At 44.4% G+C, this 22,186-nt stretch overlaps 1 protein-coding gene across 1 annotated transcript; it reads left to right on the plus strand.

Moving 5' to 3' along the window:
• The first annotated feature begins 2,062 nt into the window (after nucleotides 1-2,062).
• Nucleotides 2,063-6,630, plus strand: LOC134565052 (protein NYNRIN-like). Its single transcript, XM_063424417.1, has one exon. It carries the CDS (start codon nucleotides 2,193-2,195, stop codon nucleotides 5,493-5,495), a length of 3,303 nt encoding a protein of 1,100 aa, XP_063280487.1. The 5' UTR covers nucleotides 2,063-2,192; the 3' UTR covers nucleotides 5,496-6,630.
• The last annotated feature ends 15,556 nt before the right edge of the window (nucleotides 6,631-22,186 follow it).

Here is a 22,186-nt window from a genome sequence, read left to right on the forward strand (position 1 = left end):
CTTCTCCGTTGGGTTGTTTGTTGGCACATTGGAAAGAGGGGAATTTCGGTCAGGAATTACGAAAAGATAAGTTGATTGAATATTGTAATGTTCACTGGCCAAAATACGCTTTGCCTGAAAATCAGAGGTGGCCGAAAAACGGGTCTTTTGATGTGAAGGTTATTATGCAACTTAGATCGCTTTGTACACAAGATGGAAGGGTAGAACAATTACCATATATTGACTTATTTCTGTGCTTGCTTGAGAAACCGGTTTTGTGGCTTGACAAAATGAAAGCAATGAAGCTTGAGAATAATAAGTGTCTGGCTTGCGTCCAAAATAAGCATTGTATGGAACATGCAGTTTTAAGTGAAATTTTAGGGGGAAAAAGAGACGAACTGGAATCGGAATTATTGGTATCTCCCATGGCTCCCGGAACCACCACGGCCCCCTCAACACCAAGTTCTACCCCGCTCACCCTGACCCCACCTGATTCTCTTACACCCCCCTCGCTCGCGCCAGCACAATATGTTTCACCCCCACCTTTGTCTGCTGAAGGTAATTATCCTCCTCTGCCTGTGCCAGCCGCTCCTCCGCTTGCCCCTCCTCCGCCTGCCCAGGTGCCTGCCCCTCCTCCGCCTGCTCAGAGAACCCCCCCTTCTCCACATACACCTGCTCAAAGCTATCCTGCTCCCCCGCCCACACCCGCTAAAAGATTTATCCCCCCTCTAACACCAGCTCAAGGGTACCCTCCGCTCCCACCTACACCTCCTTCACCAGCTTCTGGCCCGTCTGCCCCCCTGTACCCTCCCCTCCCCGATTCACCTGTCCAGGATGTGATTGTGAGGCAGAAGCAAAGGGGGAATGTGAAGAAGACAGATAGAATGGAAAGTAGTGACAGTGAAGCAGATGAACTAGACGCCCCAGTAGCTCACCGAACACGAGGAAAACTGGCCCTGGAGTGGCCTCAGGCAGGAAAGGGTATATTAAAATCAGGCAAACAAAAGAGAACGATTATTGCACCACTAAGGCAAGGGGTGGGAACTAATGGACCCGTCTTTGTAAAGGTACCCTTTTCACCTGCTGATTTAGTTATATGGAAACAATCAGCCGGAACGTATAGAGAAAACCCAGATAAGGTAGCTCGTGTGGTTAAGATGATAATGAAAACTCAGAACCCTGATTGGGAAGATATTCATGTCATATTAGACACTCTGATGGATGAGACAGAGAGAGATATGGTTCTTCGAGCAGCAAGAGAAAGAGCTAGAGAAGACATACGAAATGGTTTGGTGACAGGGACACTGGATTATAATTTTCCCACTGCAGACCCAGAGTGGGATGCTAATGACCCCTCTGGAGTGGATATGTTAAGGCTAAAGAGATATCAGGAGTGGATTTCAGTTGGTGTTCAACAGGCAATACCTAAGAGTATGAACTGGTCTAAGTTGTATGAAATTCGACAGGAAAAGAAAGAATCTCCCACTGCCTTTCTAGAAAGACTTAAGGAAGCAGCTAGAAGATATACTGATCTTCAAGTAGACAGTGAGCAAGGAAGAACTCAGCTTGCCTTTATTTTTCTGGGTCAGGCACAGGAAGATATTAGGAAAAAGCTACAGAAACTGGAAGGTGAAGAGTTAAGAAACTTGGATAAACTCCTAGAGGTTACCTGGAAAGTTTATAATAACAGGGACAGAGAAATTGTCAAGAAACAGGGGCAAAGCCTTTTGGCAGTCTTACAGAGACAGGGGCGGGGACGTGGTAGAGGTGGTCGTGGCGTTAATAGAGGTGGCTTTGGCAGAGGTTCTGGTCATGGTAGATTAGGTCTGAATCAGTGTGCATATTGTCGGATGGAGGGACACTGGAAAAGGGAGTGTCCAAACCGGTTTAGCCAGAATGGTCAGCCTCAGTTAGACAGTATGTTTAATCAAAGTCGTGAGCATCAGCTGGATGGTGTAGCCAGGGTCATGGTTTTACATGAGAGAGAGCCAGGATCAAGGGAGCCCATGGTGACTTTGCATTTAGAAGGAAAAGACGTAGATTTTCTCATTGACACGGGGGCCACACATTCTGTATTAAATTATCTTGAGGGGCAAATCGGGAACAAGTCAGCAGCAGTCATTGGAGCCACAGGGAAGGAGGAGGTACGGCCATTCTTGCAACCCCTAGAATTGAGCTTTGAAGATAAGATCTTGACCCATGAATTCTTATACATGCCAGACTGCCCAACTCCGCTCTTAGGGCGCGATCTACTGGCAGCACTGGAGGCAGTAATTACTTTTGAGAATGGTGAACTCGTAATGAAAATTCCGGAGTCTAAGACAGGAAAGATTTTGATGATAAAAGAAAAACCAATTTCTAATATTCCTAAAGAAGTAGAAGATGCAGTAATTCCCTCTGTCTGGGAAACAGATGTACCTGGAAAATCTAAATTGGCACAACCGGTACATGTAGAGTTAAAAGAAGGAGCAAAGGCTGTACGAATTAAACAATACCCTATAAAACCAGAAGCACGACAGGGAATAGCAAAGACCATTGATAAATTTTTAAAATATCGAATTCTAGAGGAATGTAAATCGGAATACAACACCCCAATTTTCCCAGTGAAGAAACCCAATGGTGAGTATAGACTTGTACAGGATTTAAGAGGTATAAATGAAATAACAAAAGACATTCATCCAGTGGTTGCCAATCCCTATACATTGTTAGCATCCGTAAAAGAGATATATAAATGGTTTACTGTAATTGACTTAAAAGATGCTTTCTTCTGTATACCCCTTGACCAAGAAAGTAGGAAACTATTTGCCTTTGAGTGGGAGCATCCAGAAAGTGGAAGAAAAACTCAGCTCACCTGGACTCGATTACCGATGGGGTACAAGGGGTCCCCCACTCTCTTTGGAAGTCAACTGGCAAAAGAACTGGAAATCTGGACCAGAGAAGGGCAAGTACCAAGAGACCAATATTTATTACTCCAGTATGTAGATGACATTTTGATTGCAACAGAGGAAGAAATGACCTGCATAAAGGTAACCATTGAGATCTTAAATTCACTAGGAATGGGAGGGTATAAGGTATCCAGAGAAAAAGCACAAATTGCCCAACAGACTGTGATTTACCTGGGATGTGAAATCTCACAAGGGCAGAGAAAACTGGGTACTAATCGTATTCAAGCTATCTGTGCTATTCCAGAGCCTCAGAATCTACACGAGCTGCGGATCTTCCTCGGAATGACAGGGTGGTGTCGCCTGTGGATCATGGACTATGGACTGATTGCAAAACCCTTGTACGAGGCTCAGAAGACGCAGCCGTTCACCTGGGGCAAACCACAGAAAGAGGCCTTCCAGAAATTAAAGGAAGCACTGACAACTGCTCCTGCTTTGGGGTTACCTGATCTGTCTAAAGACTTTCAGCTGTACGTGCATGAAAGGCAGCGACTGGCACTGGGAGTCCTGACCCAACGACTGGGAAGCTGGAAAAGGCCGGTGGGTTACTTTTCCAAACAACTCGACAACGTAAGTGCCGGATGGCCTTCATGTCTGCGGGCAGTGGCAGCTACCGTGCTGCTGATACAGGAAGCCAGGAAGCTCACAATGGGAAGACACATAGATGTCTATGTGCCACACATGGTAACTACAGTCCTGGAACAAAAGGGGGTCCATTGGCTCTCTCCAAGCCGGATGATGAAGTTTCAGGTAACCCTGACTGAGCAGGATGATGTTGCACTAAAAACAACTAACCTCTTGAATCCAGCTCTGTTTCTAGGTGCCACAGCTGAGGAAGGTCCATTAGAGCATGACTGTCTAGAAGTCATCGAGCACACTTATTCAGCAAGAACAGATCTGAAGGATGTCCCCCTGGAGCAACCAGAGTGGGAACTCTTTACAGATGGAAGCAGCTTCATGGAGAACGGAGCCAGATACGCGGGATATGCGGTAACTACAATTGATGTGGTAATAGAGGCAAAATCACTACCACCTAACACGTCTGCACAAAGGGCAGAACTAATCGCATTAACCAGAGCACTCGAGCTGAGTGAAGGGAAGACAGTGAATATTTGGACTGATTCCAAATATGCCTTTGGAGTAGTGCATGTACACGGAGCTTTATGGAAAGAAAGAGGACTGCTGTCCTCCCGAGGGACAAATATTAAACATCAAGATGCAGTCCTACAATTGATAGATGCAGTACAAAAACCTGAACAAGTAGCAATCATGCACTGCAAGGCACATCAATCAGGCAACTCCAAAATTTGTGAAGGAAATCGAAAAGCAGATTGGGCAGCCCGTCAGGTAGCGCGAGAGGTGCAGAAAAAAATGGCGTTGATACCATCAAGACTTAATATCTCTCAATTTAATTTGCCTCCGAAGCCAAACTATACAATCGAAGATGACAGACTAGCACAACTGCTGAAGGCACAGAAGAACGCAGAAGGGTGGTATGTAACCGCACAAGGGCAAATAGTGGTACCTCCTTTGGTAATGAGAGAAATTTTACAGGTAAAACATAATGAGTGTCACTGGGGTGCAGAGGCGTTGGTAAAGTGGTTAAGACAATACCTAATCTCAGTACGGATGCAAACAATGGCCAAGTCAGTAATGTCTAAATGTGAAATCTGTCTGAAAAACAATCCCGTAGCTAGACGACAGGCACAGTTAGGCAGAATTCGGATAGGAATAGAACCAGGAGACTATTGGCAAGTGGATTTTGCAGAACTGCCAAAAACTCGGGGATACAAATACCTGTTAGTAGGGGTTGACACGTTTTCTGGATGGCCAGAAGCCCTTCCCTGTCGCACAAACCAAGCAAAGGAAACAGTTAAGTGGTTATTACAGGAGATCATTCCCAGGTTTGGGGTGCCCCTAGGGATATCATCAGACAGAGGCCCACACTTCATAGCCACGGTGGTACAAGAGGTAAGCAAGTTATTGGGATTATCTTGGGACCTCCACACACCGTGGAGACCCCAGTCAAGTGGGCAAGTAGAAAGAATGAACCAGACACTGAAGAGGCAGATCAGTAAAATATGCCAGGAAGCCAAACTGCAGTGGCCACAGGCTTTGCCGATCGCATTGCTGAAGGTTCAGATAAAGCCTAGGAGTGGGATGTCAGTTAGTCCTTATGAAATATTGTATGGGAAACCATATGAATCTCCTAACCCCAATCCAAATGTTCATGTCACAGGGAAACAAGATGTGTATAATTATGTTCTGTCCCTCGGGAAAACTCTAGCTCGGCTCCGAAGTGTTCTCGTGTGGAACAGACCACTGGCCCTGGAGAATCCAGTCCACAATATCGAACCAGGAGATGAGGTATACATCAAAACCTGGAACGAAGAACCACTAAAAGAGAAGTGGACTGGTCCCCATCAGGTACTGCTAACCACCTTTACAGCAGTCAAAGTGGCTGGAGTGGAACCCTGGATACACTACACACGTGTGAAGAAGGTCCCTCGTGGAGTCCAGTCGTGGGCTGTAGAAACTTTTGGACCAACAAAGCTGAGGCTGAAACGTCTGTAACTGTTCAAATGGTATTGGTAACTGTGCTCATGCTCTTCCTGTGGGTAATGTTAATTTCATGGATACTAATGTCACCAGCAGGGATTGCTGTTACTTTGGGATATGGGATACAGAAGGGTCAACTAACAACTCTTCATTCTAGAATGAAGAGAGAGATACAGGCAAAAACACAAGTAATAGAAATTTCTAATGAAATTCGGGCTGAGAATGTAATGATTGGATTGGTCAGAGACTTTGCCAAAATGCATAATACCAGCAGAATAACGGCCTGCCTGCCAATACCAAAGGCAGCAGGGGACCCAGTAAGCTGGGGAATAATAACATCAAAATTACCTGAAATAGGAGGGAACAAAACAATTAACTGTAAAAAAGTACCAGAGTCAAGGGTGGTGGTCAGAGAATACTGGAAGATAACAGAGGATTCCTATATGCAACCCATGAGAAAGTCAGAGTGCATTCTTAGTAATGGCAAATTGGGACAAATCATAGAGTGGTGGGTTAAGGACCAAGACCTTGCGAAATGGCAATGTTGGTTTCTACGCTATCAAAAGATCAGGGACAACGCTACAGAAAGTGTTGTGGTGTGGAAATGTGAAGAGAAGGATTGGAAAGGACTGGAACCTTGGGACAGTGCATGGTCTGTGAGCATCCTCCAGAAATTCCAATATATGGAAAGCACACCCTGGTGCATTAAATGGAAAGGCTCCGAAAATGAGACAGATCCCACAGTGACAAATACTGATACTAGCAGTCAGAAAGAGGCAAATAAGGTAAGTTGGTGGGTATGTAAGAAAATTTATGATTGCACCTCTGACAATCTAGAAATGAAACAGTGGTCACCATTGGCAATAGCCTTACGAATTGGTTGTGCCTGCAGGAAAATTAAACACAAACAAGGCAAAATAGATTCTAAGATTATAGTAGGATGTAGCAGGAGTACAATTCGAAGTCCAGGACCATTTGTATGGGCAATGAGTGATGGCACATGGACAACACACTTGCCTATGGACGGGGAGGTAAGAGAAATCACCCTGGGCCTTCCCACTTTATGTCCAATTTGGAAGAAATCCCCATTTAACAGGAGCAGTGAAGCCTTGCAAATAAAAGCAAAGCGAGACGTCTCAGAAGACAAGAACCCAGATGACACTTGGAAGGAACCCTCTAGTGGAGTAAAGATTGGGTGGGCCCTAGAATCCTTGTTTGGTCCCATTGCAAATTATCGAAATAGAGAAATGCTATATAGACTCACAGGTCAGGTAGACAGATTAGCAAGAATCACACGAGAGGGATTTAAGGAACTCAATGTGCAATTACAGGCCACCACCAAAATGACCCTGCAAAATCGTTTGGCTTTAGATATGTTACTTTTGAAAGAACACGGAGTGTGTGGATATTTAAAGGGACAAATCGACCATTGCTGCATCCACATCCCAAATGTAACTGCAGATGTAGAACATGACATCAGTCAGTTAAAACAAATAGAGCATGAGGCACAAAAGGAACAAAAGGATTTAGCTACTAGCTGGTTGGGTAAAATCTTTGAAGGATTAGGATGGAATGTGAGTTCATGGATAAAGTCTATCCTTGAAAATCTGATAATTTTACTGATTATATTTTTAGTAATTTGGTTAGTTTACAGAATCCTGAAGAGAGAGATACAGAAAAAGGCATCTTGGAACAGGACCATAATGAAGGCATTGGCACGGAACCCAGCACCTTCAATCCGCAACAACATCCCGGACAAAGCCTATGACAACAGAGGATTTGAAGATGAACATCCAGTATGAACTCTGAAGCCTAATGGACTGTATTAAGTGAAAGCATTTACACTTAGTATATTAGAGTGAAAATACTTTCAAAGGGGGGAATGTTGGTGGAGGGTTAAAAAATATAATTTCTAGATTGAGTAATGTGCAGGGGGAGGAAAGTAGAGAACGTACAACTGGAACTTGACGCAGCTAGCTGGGAACAAGCGTCAGCTTTTGTAAGCAGCTCCATGCTATTGTTTTAACCAAATCAAGTGTGGATCAGGGTAGAAGCGTAGGTATGATTTAAGATAGTAACTAAGGAATAGGATAATCAGTATCTAGGGGTGGGGGTTAGTTAACATGTGTATAATTTAAACTATAAAAATCACGAATCAACTCTGTATCCTTCGGACATCAGATTTGGGTGTATTATCACCCCGGTGTCCCGCGCGCTGGAATAAAGAACCGCATATGATCGCCTCTGTGTGGTTATATGTTTTCCTACGCTAACAGCATGGCCATTCATTGTGTAATTCCGTCACACCTCTCATAAAGTCTTGGTACCGATTTAAGTAACACAATGGCTTAAATGAGCACTCTACTATTTTCCTCTGGCTGCTACTCAAAGCTGGGAGGCCTCTTGAACCCAGGGTCTCTATATGGGAGCTGGAACAGAGCAACGCACAATACAACCAATATGGTTAAAACATACGTTCTCCCCTTTATTCTCGAAATGGCTGGTTTTATACAGTGTCAGATAGTTTACAGTTCCAGGTGTCTTCTAATTGGCATTCAGCATGAGAAAGAATGCAAACAATCTTAGCTTAAGGCAGCTACCGTGATTCTACACTAACTGTCCTATCTAAAGCATGCACACATCTTAACTTAAATTCTAACTGCGCCACAGGTTTATCTACTTCTACACGGGCCCAAATCTGAGGCCTAGCAGGCCTAAATCTGAGGCCCAGTTTGGGATAGCTCAAACTTCATTCCATAACACATCCTGCTCCTGCTACAAATCCCCTCTTTTTTTTTTTTTTAGCTATCCAAACTGGCTCTGTGGCACGGCTGGCTCCTTTTGCATACACTGTTACAAGCAAAGCATAATTTGATTCACCCAGAGAAACCCCATGACCCCAGCCATTAAAAGCAAAAAGACAAAAGCACAGGACTTGGTTCCTGCCATTCACCCTTTCACAGGTTCTAAATATAAAGTTCCAAAATCATTTGCGGTCTCTTCTTCTTCACTGTATGGTGATGTATCATGACTGCAGGCTCCTATGTTGTTGCTGGGATGGTTGACGTTGCCTCCTGTCAATGCAGCTGCAATGATGTGTCCCTGTTGCTCTATTGCATCTTGCATGGCTGCTGTGAACGCTGCTGTTTGGTCGTCTTGTTCAGCTCTGGCAGCTTTTACTAACATCTCATCGACTCCTCAGCCTTGAGGAAGGGAAGCTAAAGCAGTCCTGGTGCTCGCGTTGGCATTTTCAAAAGCAAGGGAACGAAATAGATGTTCTTGCACATCTGTGGGTAAGTCTGGGGCATCTTTTAAAGCTGCAGATAAGTGATCGATAAACTGGCCATAAATTTCAGTGGCTCCTTGCTTAACATTTGCATATGATGCAGGCTTTTTGCTTGCCTGGCACCAGTAGTAAAGCCTTGTGGGCCAATGCCTGAGACAGCTGATGGATTTCAATTGGAAATGTCAGTTGTACGTTGGTGGTTGCTTAAGGACCTTGCCCTATCAACATATCTGGCTGGATTCCATAAAATGGGTCTCCCACTGTCTGATGCTTGTTAGCCTCTTAGGTGGCTAAGCGTCTCCATTCCCTCTCAAAAATAAGAAATTGCAAGGGTGTTAATAGCAAAGATGCAATGCTGGAACAATCTGCTGGACAAAGGAGATTTGTTGACCGGAGCGCAAAAACAACAACACGGAGGCAGAGGTCTGCAGTGAAAAGCTGCTCCCCAGCTTCTTTTCGTTTTATAATTTTGTGGGTCTGGTAGCGCATTGGCTTCTGGGGTTACTACCCCTTCACCCCACTGGCCAGACCAGCTGTCAACCAACATTATTTTCAGGCTAGAAATATGTAAGCAAAGGACAGTGAACAAAAACAAGAAAGATTGTTTATGTTCCAAAGTGTGAGAAAGTGAAAAACTGACCCTTAGTATTGTACAGTGACTAAAGAACTGACTCCATCTTATAAGCAAGTAGAAGGTTTTAAAAAATCTCAGAAAAACCAGGGCAACAGAGATCAGCAGTAAAAATATATTGTATGATACTTTTGGCTGCTTCAGATCTAATACCATGGTTTGTGACAGTCTGTTTGGCGGATTGCAAAACCTTCCATTCGTGTGGTTCCCATTTAACGTTGTTTTGCTCTATGATGACTGGGCAGACAATGGAATTAGCAGCTTTAAAATCACCATCTAAAATAGCTTCTTTTAAAACACCAGCCCAGCGTTTTTGAATTGGGTCTGTTTGGGTGGCAGGCAGCGCCATCTGCTGGGAAGCAGGCAGCAATGCCTGATTGAATTGCAAAGAAGGAAAAGCTGGTAAATTGTGCATATTTTTGTGGAGAAATGCTGGATGCTGCAACTGCTTGCTGCTCAAGTTGGCTCTGGTGATTAGAAAGCTTGGCGAGTTTAGTTATTATTTGTTGTAATTCATCTGAACATCGTACTTTTTCTTGCGGCTGGGGTGTGCAATGAACGTTGGGCTCAGAAACCTCTCCTTCTGAGTCAGATTCTGGCAGGGGGCAATGGGTTGCCTGTGAATGGGTGGCGGGCTGCTCTGGTGCTGGCTGCGGCGGTGTGGGAACGTCGGACCGGAACTGGTCCGAGTTTCCAGAAGTAGCAATGGGGGCCACCATGTTTGTTTTGGTCACATGTGGTTGTGTCATCGGCTCCCCTTCTGGTGAAGGGAGATTTTTCCCTAGTTTGTCCTAAACCAGGACAAATATTTTTGGTGGCCCGTACAGGGAGTTGACCAGACAAAGTGGAAAAAACTTTATTCTAATATTTTGGTTTCAGTTGTTTTGTGGGCATATTGGTATGTCTCTTTTTGAAGTTATAATGTCATTTGGAGTGAAAGCCTGCCTCTATTTCAGGTCATTAGGGTTCTTTGAAGTTTTAATACCTTTGTGGTCCCTAGGTTTATTCTCTTATCCAGCAATACCTCCGATACTGTCCCTGGTGCATAGCTTTTGTAACCGTGGCACGCTAACCAGAATATTTATCGGGCTGGGCTTGGTTGTGATCATTTGCAAAAGGTTTATAAAAATGTTGTTATCGGTTCCAGAAATGTATAGTTCGTGGTTGTGGCTGTGTACTCAGTTTGTTAGGGGAGAAGCAGGGGAGGAGGCTTTTCAGCCTTTGTTTTCCTTCTTCTCCTCTGAATTGTTTACATCTCTATTAGAAAATGTTCGGTTCTCCCTGACTGCCAAGGACACCATCTTTCTGGCATTTAATTTAGTAAGCTTTCTCTATACTGTCTGCGGTTTATATAAAATGAAAGCTGAGATTTCTAGAGGGGCTTGTGAGACTCCTGATTTAGGAGTAAAACCAAGGGTGAGGAATCCTGAGTGGTGTGGGAAATGGGAGGATATGGGCCAAATTTTAAAGGAGTTTTCTGATCCTGTAGTCTGGGGCTTTCCATCTGAACAAATTCAGAACCCAGCTGAGGTGGTAAAGTATCTGAAAGAGAGATGCCATGGTAACACTAAGGAGGAAAGGATCATTGCAGTGAGCTGGGCCCTGGCACATGCTTATCCAACCCTGCTAGATACTGTAGGGCAGAAGATAGAGGAAAGGGAACAGGGAGATAAATTAGTTACTGTCCCAGTCACTCAGGCTGCAGCCAACATCCCAGGCTCCAGGCCAGAAGTTAAACCAGACAGTAAGCCTCAACCAATGGCTGTTGCTGCAAATACAAGAGGTGGAAAGTGCAAAAGCAAGACTGACCAAAGGGTGGAGGATGATGATGATCCAAGAGAAGGACCATCACCAAAATCAGAAACCACACCAAGTGGCACAGATTCCGGAGCCAATATTGATTCCTTCTCCCTGAAGGACTTCGAGGCCTAAGGAAGGATTATAGGCGACAGCCCGATGAGTCTATAATTAGTTGGCTAGTCTGCCTTTGGGATGCGGCAGGGGAGGCTACCATTCTGGATGGCACTGAAGCAAAGCATTTAGGATCCCTGTCACATGATCCTGTCATCGACCAAGGCATGATGAGGAGGGCTAGCCCTCACAGCCTCTGGGAACGGGTCCTGGACAGCGTAGCAAAAAGATACCTGTGTGCAGATGACCTCTATATTCAGCAGACACGGTGGAAGACCATAGAACAGGGGATCCAACGCCTGAGGGAGATGGCAGTGGTAGAGATCATTTTTTCAGATGACACAACAACTAGGAATCCGGACTTCGTACCGTGCACACCTGTAATGTGGAGGAAACTTGCGCGACTTGGGCCACCTGAATACGCTTCTGCTCTAGCAATAATGAAGCGGGATGAGGTATATGAGACTGTAATCGATATGGCGAAGAAGCTTTGAGCATATACAGATGCTGTACATGGCCCAACTCATGCCAGAATTGCAGCTGTGGAAACACGACTGCAGAAACTAGAAGACAAAAGAGAGGAGAATCATAAGAACCTCAGGGAAGAGATTAAGGAGGACCTCCTCCAAATCTCGGCTGTACAAATTAGAGGCCCTGGTATCCAACGCAGATGTTCCCTTGTTGGGGAGTGAAGGTACACCCCACGAGCTGAGTTGTGGTTCTTCCTACGTGAGTCTGGAGAAAACATGAGGAGATGGGATGGGAAGTCTACTGCTGCTCTGGCACAACGGATGTGTGAACTGAAGGAAGGTAAAAGGGAAGCAGCTCCAGTTGCCTGTAGTCAAACTGCCAGGCATAATGATGACGATGACTTGTCCCATCCCCTTGAAGGAACCTCCAAGACATATGTCTCAGGAAAGAAGGATAACCAGGCTTAGAGGGGCCCTGCCTCTAGCCAGGTAGAGGTTAGGGAAAACCGAGTCTTTTGGACAGTATGGGTTCTATGGCCTGGCACATCAGAGCCACAGAAATATAGAGCTTTGGTCAATACTGGTTCGCAGTGTACCCTAATGCCATCAGAACATGAGGGAACAGAACCTATTTCCATTGCCGGTGTGACAGGGGGATCACAAGAATTGACCCTGTTGGAAGCCAAGGTGAGCCTGACCGGGAAGGAGTGGCAGAAACATCCAATTGTGACTGGCCTAGAGGCTCCGAGTATTCTGGGCATAGACTATCTCAGGAATGGCTATTACAAGGACCCTAAGGGACTCAGGTGGGCTTTTGGAATAGCTGCCGTGGAGGCAGAGGGCATTAAGAAATTGAACACCTTGCCTGGACTGTCAGAGAACCCATCTGCAGTAGGAATCCTGAAGGTAGAAGAGCAACGAGTACCTGTTGCCACCTCGACAGTGCATCGCCGGCAGTATCGAATGAATCGAGATGCTGTGATCCCTATTCACAAGATGATTCAAGAGTTAGAGAGCCAAGGGGTGGTTAGTAAAACCCACTCGCCCTTCAACAGTCCCATCTGGCCTGTGCGTAACTCTGAAGGAGAATGGAGATTGACGGTGGATTACTGTGCATTGAATGAAGTGACACTGTAGGAGGATAGCTTGTATCATAAGGTAGAGCTATCCACACCTGGGCCTCAAACCAGGCCTCAGACCAGGCCTCAGGCCTGGTCTAGCAGGCCTCAGTACGTTCAGCATACGGAGTAGCAGATAAACTTATCTACTACTGAGAATGTCTTAAGGTAGTAGTGTTACTAACATAGAACAGTTACTGGGAAGACACGGTGGCTACCTTAAACTGCAATAGCTTACATATTTCTGTATTCTCACTGCCTATCAGAATGCACCTGTTCTTGTAAACTATTCTGTCTGTATTTAACCCACCATCTCACAGAATAAATCGGAGTATGTGCTGGAAACCATACTGGTTGGTCTCGCGTTACTCTAGTCCCCAGTCTTTCCAGGGTTCAACGTCAGTGGCGCCCGAACTTAGAGACAGAGCCCTGGATTTTACTGAAATATAAAGCTTAAATTCTGTGTGATTATAAAGCTTAGATGCTGTGAATTATTTAGCTTAAATGCTGGAAGACCTCGCTTGATTTAGGACGTGTGTGTGTCGCTTGCGAACTACAGTCCGGAATTTCCGAGGCAGGCTTGGGAGCGTCTGTCGATTGGATTGATCAGAAAGACGACAGTGCCACCTACTGTCAGCAGAGAGAAGGTAAGAGCGGCAGACGCGGAGGGATTCAATTATGGACCGGTACCTTTTGGCTGCCATGCAGCTTGTAGCGTCCATTGTCTCGAAAAGAGGCGAAAATATCAAAGACTCTGATATAAATCGGGTAACCCTATGGGTTCGGGAAGAAGGAAAGCGAAAGCGGCCAGCATTTCTTTGCAGAGAAGCAGGACGGAAAGAGAAAGGCAGATTGCTATGGGACGTTGTAGTTTTACCGGGAGAAAGAGCAAAGAGACGTTCAGAGTTAAGCATAATTTGGGAAAAAGCAATAAATACCTTGCGAACATTCGCAGAAAAGAGCAAAACCGTAATTTTAGCCGGAGAAAAACAGATTCCCTGTCCCTCTGCTTCCCTCTCCAAGATAAAGGAACAACAGGAAAAATCTAAGGTAGCCAGATGCTTCAGTGGAGATTCCATGCATTCCACGCATTCCGAGAGTGAGAATGCAGCTCCGCTTTGCCCCTCCCTTTGTTCGTCTCTGGCCGGCTGTGCAGGGAGAAGGCAGGAAATGCTCCCTGCACCTCTCGGGCCGAATGAAAACAACCAAGAAGTAGCCCAGCTGCCAGACCCGGGAGGCGGTGTGAAAGATGAGAAGGCAGGAGGGGCCGAAGGCAGAACAAGGAGGGCACAAGTGATGCAGCAAGGAGGCGGATCTCAGGACGGCAGCAGCAGCAGAGCGACCGGCAGTGTTCCCGGCCGAGCCTTGTTTTTTTTTTTTTTTCTTTCTCTGTCCCGCTCAAAAATATAATAAACAAGATGTCTACTAATGAGAATGCCAGCACACCGTCAGCTCAATTAGAGGCTCCTATGCCCCTGCAGTCTGCCAATCAACTGCACTAGCCGACGGACTGGGCTCTGAAATCTTCTTACCCCCCCCCTTCGCTGAGTGCAGAGGCTGCCAGTATAGTCTTTGAAGATAAGCAAGCATCGTAACTCAACCCTATGTCGTGCTATTACCCAGGAAGCTTTCAAGATTGTTAAACAGAGATAGTGAAAACATGCAACAAGTGGACATTGCAAGAAAAACACCAGAAAAAGAAGGGAAAATAGTCATCTGTCCCTCTATTGTGAAAGAATCCATCACTGTGTGAGAAATGCAACGTGAAAAAGAAAGATACATCCTATCATGAAAAAGATAAAGCAAAAAATGGAATAGAAATGAGTTTTTAGCTAGAGTTATTAACTCTGTGTAAGGATGAGTTGTTTCTACATTTTGATGTTGTTAAAATTAATTTTTGTGTGAATTATTTGAATTTGAGTTAATTATTGTTAAACATATAATTTTAAAGCTTGTTTTTAGGATTTGGGCCCTGATAAGTTTAAGTTAAGTTTAAGTCTATATTTAAATGTTAAGGAGTTTAATTAATAATGAATTTTTAGTGAGTTACCACACATATAGAGTTTATAAAGTTAATGAAGGTTGTAGATTGTTGTTGAGACTTACTTATGTTAGATTTAAGAGTTAGTTGATTTAAAGATTGCTTTATAATTTGTAAAAAGTATAGTTGTTTAACTTGTAAAGTTTAGCCAAAAAAAAAAGAAAAAAGAAAAGAAAAAGAAAAAAAAAAAAAAAAAAAAAAGAAAAAAAAAAAAAGAGAGGAAAAAGAGAGAGAAAAAGGAAACTAGATTTAAAATTACATGGAAAATAGTTATTAGTGCCCTGCTAGCTACATTTGAGTAAGTGGTGCTGAGAGGGCTCTAGCTGACATCTCCAGCTGGAGTGGTCCCTTGCGTTACTGCTAGGTCTTCTAGTAGTTGTTCTTGAGAATGATTCTCAGAGCTGAACAAAGCCTCATCTCAGAACTCTCAGCGTTGTTATCCTGCCTAGAGAGGTGGGTGCAGCTGGCTGAAGCCAGCCTCTGGCACATCTGTTTGTGCAGAGAAGCTTTGCTACTGCTCTTGAGTTTGGTCTTCTGTGCTAGGGAGAGAGATGAGAGAAGGCTGTCTTGCACATTAGCTTTTAGTGCTTTGTCACTCCTGAGGCTGGGGAGTGAATGGCCTGAGAGAATCTGTTTTTATGACCCCTCCTTGGCGGGTTGGGGCGGTGACCAGCGGGTCATTTTTCAGGAAGTTTGTGCTGGCTTAGTCCCAGGCGAGCATGTCCTGTGCTGCAGCGATGGGGACGCACAGTAGTGTGCCTCAGGGGATGAGTTTCAGAGCCTGAGGACTGTGGTGGTATGTTTTGTTCAGTGATGGCACTAGTGAGAGAGCTGAGAGCCGTGATGTCCCCATGCCTGACAGAATGGGACAAGGGTAAGGGACTTTAGCCAGTGAGACTTTTCAGTCAGTGTGAATTTTGAGAGGATCAAGATAAGTTATAATAGAGGTAATTTGAATTCAGGGCCATGACAGCCCAGCCTTCTGCTGAGCAAAGTCATGTGGCACAAATTCTCTCAAGCTGAGTGACCTTCTCCCAGGTTCTCCAAATAGCAAATCTTCCCAGCTTCGACCACAGCCAGTGAGTTGAGAATAATGTTTCCTGAAACAGCTAAGTAATCTACAGGCTGAAATTGTACTTGTAAAGTCCACGTTTGTCGTTTGTCAGCCGCATAAGAGCTTTTGGAAACATGATTCACAGCATTTTGAACTACCTGACATTCAAGAGGCAGTTGAGAGAGCCAGCAATCTTCCTGGGCAGGAGGATGCCAGGGCAGCAGAAATTCATATAATCCTGCCAGCAGTAGCAGTAGAGCCAAGAAATCTTTGAGAAAGGTCTTAGGGCAATGAGTAAATAAACAGTTTTGCCCAGTGAAAACAAGTTTGATGTTATAACTGTGCTTAGAACCATAAAAAAAAAAAAAAAAAAAAAAAAGAAGCGAGAAAGAGGGAAGAAACAGGTTTAACTGAAATGATAATAACAGAACATTGATAAAGAAGATTTAAAACGATGCAAATTGTTAGATCCTTGATTGTATTGTTAGTTGTGAGGTGTCTTAGTGTATGAGAGTTGTAAAAGATAAGAGTTTTAAAATATAATTCGATGACATGTTAAGTATATAAATTAGTAGCATTTGTAAACTGATGTTCAAGTTTTTATGTTGTGTTATTTGTCTATAGGGTTTTCTAACAAGTACTTGTCATTTTAAATGATTCTATTCATCTTTTTAGCCATCTAAATATTTCATGAATGTTGTTAACAGATATGGTTGTATTATTAGGTGTAAGTCAGAATTTTTTCTTAAGTGTCATGTTAAGTATATAGTTTGTCTCTTTTGTAATCAATCTTGTATGTTTTATGCAATGTTTTAGCATGTCCTTTTAAAACTTCATTTGATTCTTTTAACTGTGTTACGCATTTCGATTGAAATGAGATTTTAAGCTTGTTTTGGTACCTCTTGTGTGAGTCGAGACATTGCATTTCAGTTTGTTAAATCTTTAAGTGTTTTTCAGAAGGTCTTGGAGAGAGATACCTGAAGCATCATTGATGATTTTTCCATCAGGTGTTGATCCTGTGAGTGCTCCAATTGGTACTCAACTGTCTTCAAGAAGAGTTCCAGAAAAGATGAGTTCCCGAGTGATCGGAACAATCTTTTATCTTAGCTTTTAAATGTCTCTTTTATGTAATGATATTATGACAGTTTGTTGTATTTTAGGCATTTTATGTTTATTGTTGTTAGAAATTGTCTTTAAAAGATATGCTAAAAACATCACTCCATTTTAGAGTTTGAGTTCTGGCCAAACTCTAACTCTAACTTGGACGGATGGTGTTTGTTAACGAAGCCCAGAGGTTTCTGCTCCAAAAAAATAATATGCAAGTTATCTTAACTTGACAATTTGATCCTATCGGAATGACAGCTGAATCAGCTTGGAGTGAAGATTGTCATCTTTACCCGGGGAAAGATGTCAAGGTTCACTAAAGAAAAGCGTTTCAGCAGTGTGCAGTCTCTGGGGTGATAGCAGAAATAGTTTGATAATCGCTTATCACTTTCATTAGTAAGCAAAATTCCTATTCTATTTCCTTGTCTCTGAGAGTGCTAATTCACATACCAGGTCTGTTTTAGTTTCTTTTCTGCAAGTTGTAGACTCGATGAGATACTAACGAAAGCTGAACCAGATGAGAAGACAACACAGACGCAGCATTGCAGCTGCGTTGACAGAAGTAACCCTGGCTGCTCAGTGACAGCAGAGAAGTCTTCAGCTGTGAAACATCATCAGGCAGTGCAGAAGAAGAGGAGACAGCAGATGATTTGAAACTTTAATCTAGAACCTGCGTATGAATGAAGAGCAAGGACTGAATATAGTGTGCTCTCATCTTTTTGCTTTTAGCAGCTAAGATCTTTAGGTTTTTCTTGGGTAACTCAAGTAGTGCTTTGCTCATAACAGTATATGTAGAAGCAGTCAACCGTGTCACAGACCCAGTTTGGATAGCTCTAAAGAAAAAAGGGGGGATGTGTAGGAGGATAGCTTGTATCACAAGGTAGAGCTATCCACACCTGGGCCTCAAACCAGGCCTCAGGCCTGGTCTAGCAGGCCTCAGTACGTTCAGCATACGGAGTAGCAGATAAACTTATCTACTACTGAGAATGTCTTAAGGTAGTAGTGTTACTAACATAGAACAGTTACTGGGAAGACACGGTGGCTACCTTAAACTGCAATAGCTTACATATTTCTGTATTCTCACTGCCTATCAGAATGCACCTGTTCTTGTAAACTATTCTGTCTGTATTTAACCCACCATCTCACAGAATAAATCGGAGTACGTGCTGGAAACCATACTGGTTGGTCTCGCGTTACTCTAGTCCCCAGTCTTTCCAGGGTTCAACGTCATGACACCATCACTGAGCGCTGCCGTGCCGGACATGCTAGAACTCCAGTACGAGCTGGAGTCCAAGGCAGCAAAATGATATGCCACTATCGTTATCACCAATGCATTTTTCTCCATTCCTCTGGCTGCAGAATGCAGGCCTCAGTTTCCTTTCACCTGGAGTGGCGTGCAGTATACTTGGAACTGACTGCCCCAGGGATGGAAGCACAGTCTTACCATCTGTCATGGACTGATCCAGACTACACTAGAAAAAGGTGAGGCTCCAGAATATTTACAATACATTGATGATATCATTGTGTGGGGAAACACAGCAGCAGAAGTGTCACAGTGCTGCGCTTTGAGACCTCTGCATCTCTATACCGGCTAGCCCTGGCACCGTGTATATCGTCTGAAGGATCAGTCCGTACGCTGCGCGATCGGTACTGATTCCTATGGGGTTCTTGGTTCCTGAGAGATCCTCTCAGCAGCGGTGGTAAAGTGATGCAGACAGAGGCAGGAGGAAGGCAGCGGGTAGCAGCGGAGTTTATTGTACGTACAAACGCGTTCCGGCTGTGCTGCGACTGCATGCGAAATCAGTCTGTGCAGGGTTTTATCCAGATAGGTGAGAGGGAGGGGTAATGGCACAACCAATGAAGGGGATCCCCAGGACCGTTAAACACGTGGGAAATTTAACTTTACCAACCGGGGAAGCGGGGAGGAGTACAAAAAACGCGGGCAGCATGAATGACAAGTAACGGACTGTTACATAACAACAGATGCACGCACGTGCATGAGAGAACAAAGGAATAATATGATAAACCTAATAAACCTAATTTGCACACTGCCACATCTCCCCCCTTTCCTTTTATTAAGATGAGCAAACCTGGCATGGAGGAAGCTGATGTTCAGATTCAGAAAAGCTGTCTCTGAACCATGACTGCATGGATGGCCACTGCTCCTCAGAGAGGCTCTCGTCCTCCCAAGACTTCTCTAAGTTTTCCATTTCCTCAGGAACAGTTGCCATGGAAACATGGTTCACAGCTGGCTTTGGGAGTGATGTGGCACTAGACAAACTTATGAATCATCTTCCTAATAAAACATATCACAACTAAAGCAATTATAACGATAAAACAGGTTTTTAAAATGGATGCAACCCAACTCGAGACCCCCCAGTTCTTAAAGAGGTCGTTGAACCAGTCCGACGCCTTCTCTTTGATTTCGCTCACCAAGTTCCTCATTTCATCAATGGTCTTCTTGATGTCCTCAGCTTTAGATGACAAATTAAAACAGCAAAGGCCCTCAAACTCCTCACATGTATGTCCATGGAGGAGTAAAAGAATCAATTAAGGCCTGATTTTTAAGGGTCACCTGTCCTGTGATTCCCTCGTCTTTCAGGAGGTCACTCAGGGCATTTGAAGTTAGGTTGGCTTGTTTAGCAACCCAGCACTCGAGGTGAGCCAATTCCCCCATGGACTTTGCAATGGCGACCCATGGGATAAGTATTGTGACTGCGACTCCTTTTGGTTTGTTCCAATAAATGATTTCAGAGTCACAATCGGGGTCCAGATTCCTTATATCTCGTTTCTGAATGGCTGAATTGTGGATACTGTTGTTTTTACTTTGCCAATTCATCATTTGTGTTTTGTTGGGTGTAAACAAGCCTAATTTTCCCAGTGTACATGGACCTTCGGAAAGGCGAGAGGGGATGACTGCCCAGGCCCTTTCTCTGCAGATAAGAAACATTCCCCTGGGTAGTGAGATGGGTTTTGTCCACCAATTAGATGTCACAGGCACTTGAGCAACTCGCTTACACCAAGGGTCTGCTTGGTATGATTTATTATTTTTCCCAATGTTATTTGGGGCTTTCCCTGATTATTGTGGCGGAGCCATGGTAAACTGGGAGCAAACCTGTGCTTTTGAGGACTCAAGGAGCTCAGTCTCTGAGGGCTCCCCTTGGAGTTCACTCAGCTTGGACACAAACTTTCACCAGCCTACCAGGGGGTTAATATCTGGAACCTTGCTTCCTGCCACAATAGAGTGGGACCCATCAGGGACCTGGGATCTACTTATCTTTTTGGCTTCCTTCAGCAAGGGTTTGGGCAATTCTCCAACCTTGAATGGGATCTCCACAAGACAGGCGGACAATGGATCTGCGGCTGAGGTTTGGCTAAGGCAAATGTGGTCTTGGCCTGTAGATGTAGCGAGGGTGGCCCAGATGTTTGCCTTAGATTGCGGGATGATCCAGGCATGATGGACTGCCAGGAGGTTGGTGAAAAGGAGACTCGTCGGCAAGAGATGTGTCTTGGTGGTGACTTTCTCTGGTCTGGGTTGGATCTTTCACACTGAAAACCTGAAAAACAGACTTTAAAACACAGAATAATTAACACGAGGGCTGGAAATAAGAAAAAGGTGAGGGGTCCTCCTGCCTAGGTCATTGTACGCATATAAAGTCTCTAAAGGTCTTACAGCATTTTAGTATCTAAATAGAGTAATTTATTTGTACAAAAGCACATATCTGAAGGCATAAGAGTTCTGAGAGCGGCCTTATTCTACAATCAATTATAAACCTAGGCAAACAAAGTCTAAACAAGACAATAACCAAAGCATAGAAATCTTAACACACAGAGTTCTAATGAAACAGCAAACAAAGCATAGAATTCCTAACAAGCAAAACTAGTAAGACTGTAAGCAAAGCACATATCTGACATTACAGCCTCTAGGTAAATCAGCCTCCCATCTGACCCCATGCAGGATTTTCCAACCGTGGGGTCACAATAACAGAAAGGGAACACAAGATCACAGATCCCAGACAGGGGTCCTGGCCGCGGGGATCACAGTGGCAATGGGGGGTCCCCAACTCAGCAGAGTTCCCGAAAGCAGGGTCGCAGGGACAAGGAGGGGTCCCTGGGGTCCCAAACCCTCACAGACTCCCCAGCAGCCCCGAACAGAGCTCCGGGGCAAACGCCACAGGGGAAAAGGGAAGGGACAGGATCGCAGAGGCAAGGAAGGATCCCTGGGGTCCCGCACCCTCGCAGGAGGAAGGGACGGGACCCCAGGGCCCAGATCCCAGGCTACAATAGATGATACCTTTAGAATCCCTTTCGGCTCCCTAGCAAGGCTCCTTCCTCAGGCTGCAGGAGGTGAAGGTTGGATCGATTGATCAGACTGATCACTCGACCAATTCCTCCGACTAACTGACTGACACAGAGGCTTTTTATCCCAAATTGCAAAATGCATATTCATATTTTTTATCTACACACTAGCCAATCTAAGTACAATTTTAAAGTTCGTAAAACTACGAAAAACAGCGTCAAAACCTACGCACATAGCATATCTATTAACGTAAAACTCTATCTTACTAGCATAAGGTTCTACCTTGTTGTACATAAAACTCATACTAAAAATTATAAACAATACTCTACTCTATTTTTGTTATGTCTGAACTCTATCACTAGCCTGAAGCTGTGTCCTTCTACACTGAACTAGGACTTAGGGCATGTAAGACTTAAGGCTCAGGGTTAGATTTCTACTTTAAGTATCTAAAGCTTTTATATATTCTAATTTTTCTAAAGGTTTTAATTCTATCTCTGTACTTTTCACTCTCTGTGGAGGATCCATGGAAACATGGACTCCGACATCCTCCCATTCCCAGAGAACGGGTAGGTTCAACCAGGTGTAATTTCGCCTTTTACGGCGCAGCGCCGCAGAAGCGACCTGCGGTACATCTTCCCTTCTCTCCCCCTGCTTTTTCCTAAAAGGCTTCACCCATTTTGCAGGAACCCATCTGAGCCCAGTGGGCGTGGAGACACAGGCATACCCGCGCCCCCACGTCACCAGGTCATATGGACCCTCAACTTGTCTGCTCTCAGGTGACCTGAGCAGGA

This window comes from Prinia subflava, assembly GCF_021018805.1.
Source record: "Prinia subflava isolate CZ2003 ecotype Zambia chromosome W unlocalized genomic scaffold, Cam_Psub_1.2 scaffold_32_NEW, whole genome shotgun sequence".
Lineage (NCBI taxonomy): Eukaryota > Metazoa > Chordata > Aves > Passeriformes > Cisticolidae > Prinia > Prinia subflava.

Bases quoted from the DNA above. Each gene is read 5' to 3' on its own strand.
- LOC134565052 (XM_063424417.1), top strand. From the start codon at position 2,193: ATGCCAGACTGCCCAACTCCGCTCTTAGGGCGCGATCTACTGGCAGCA.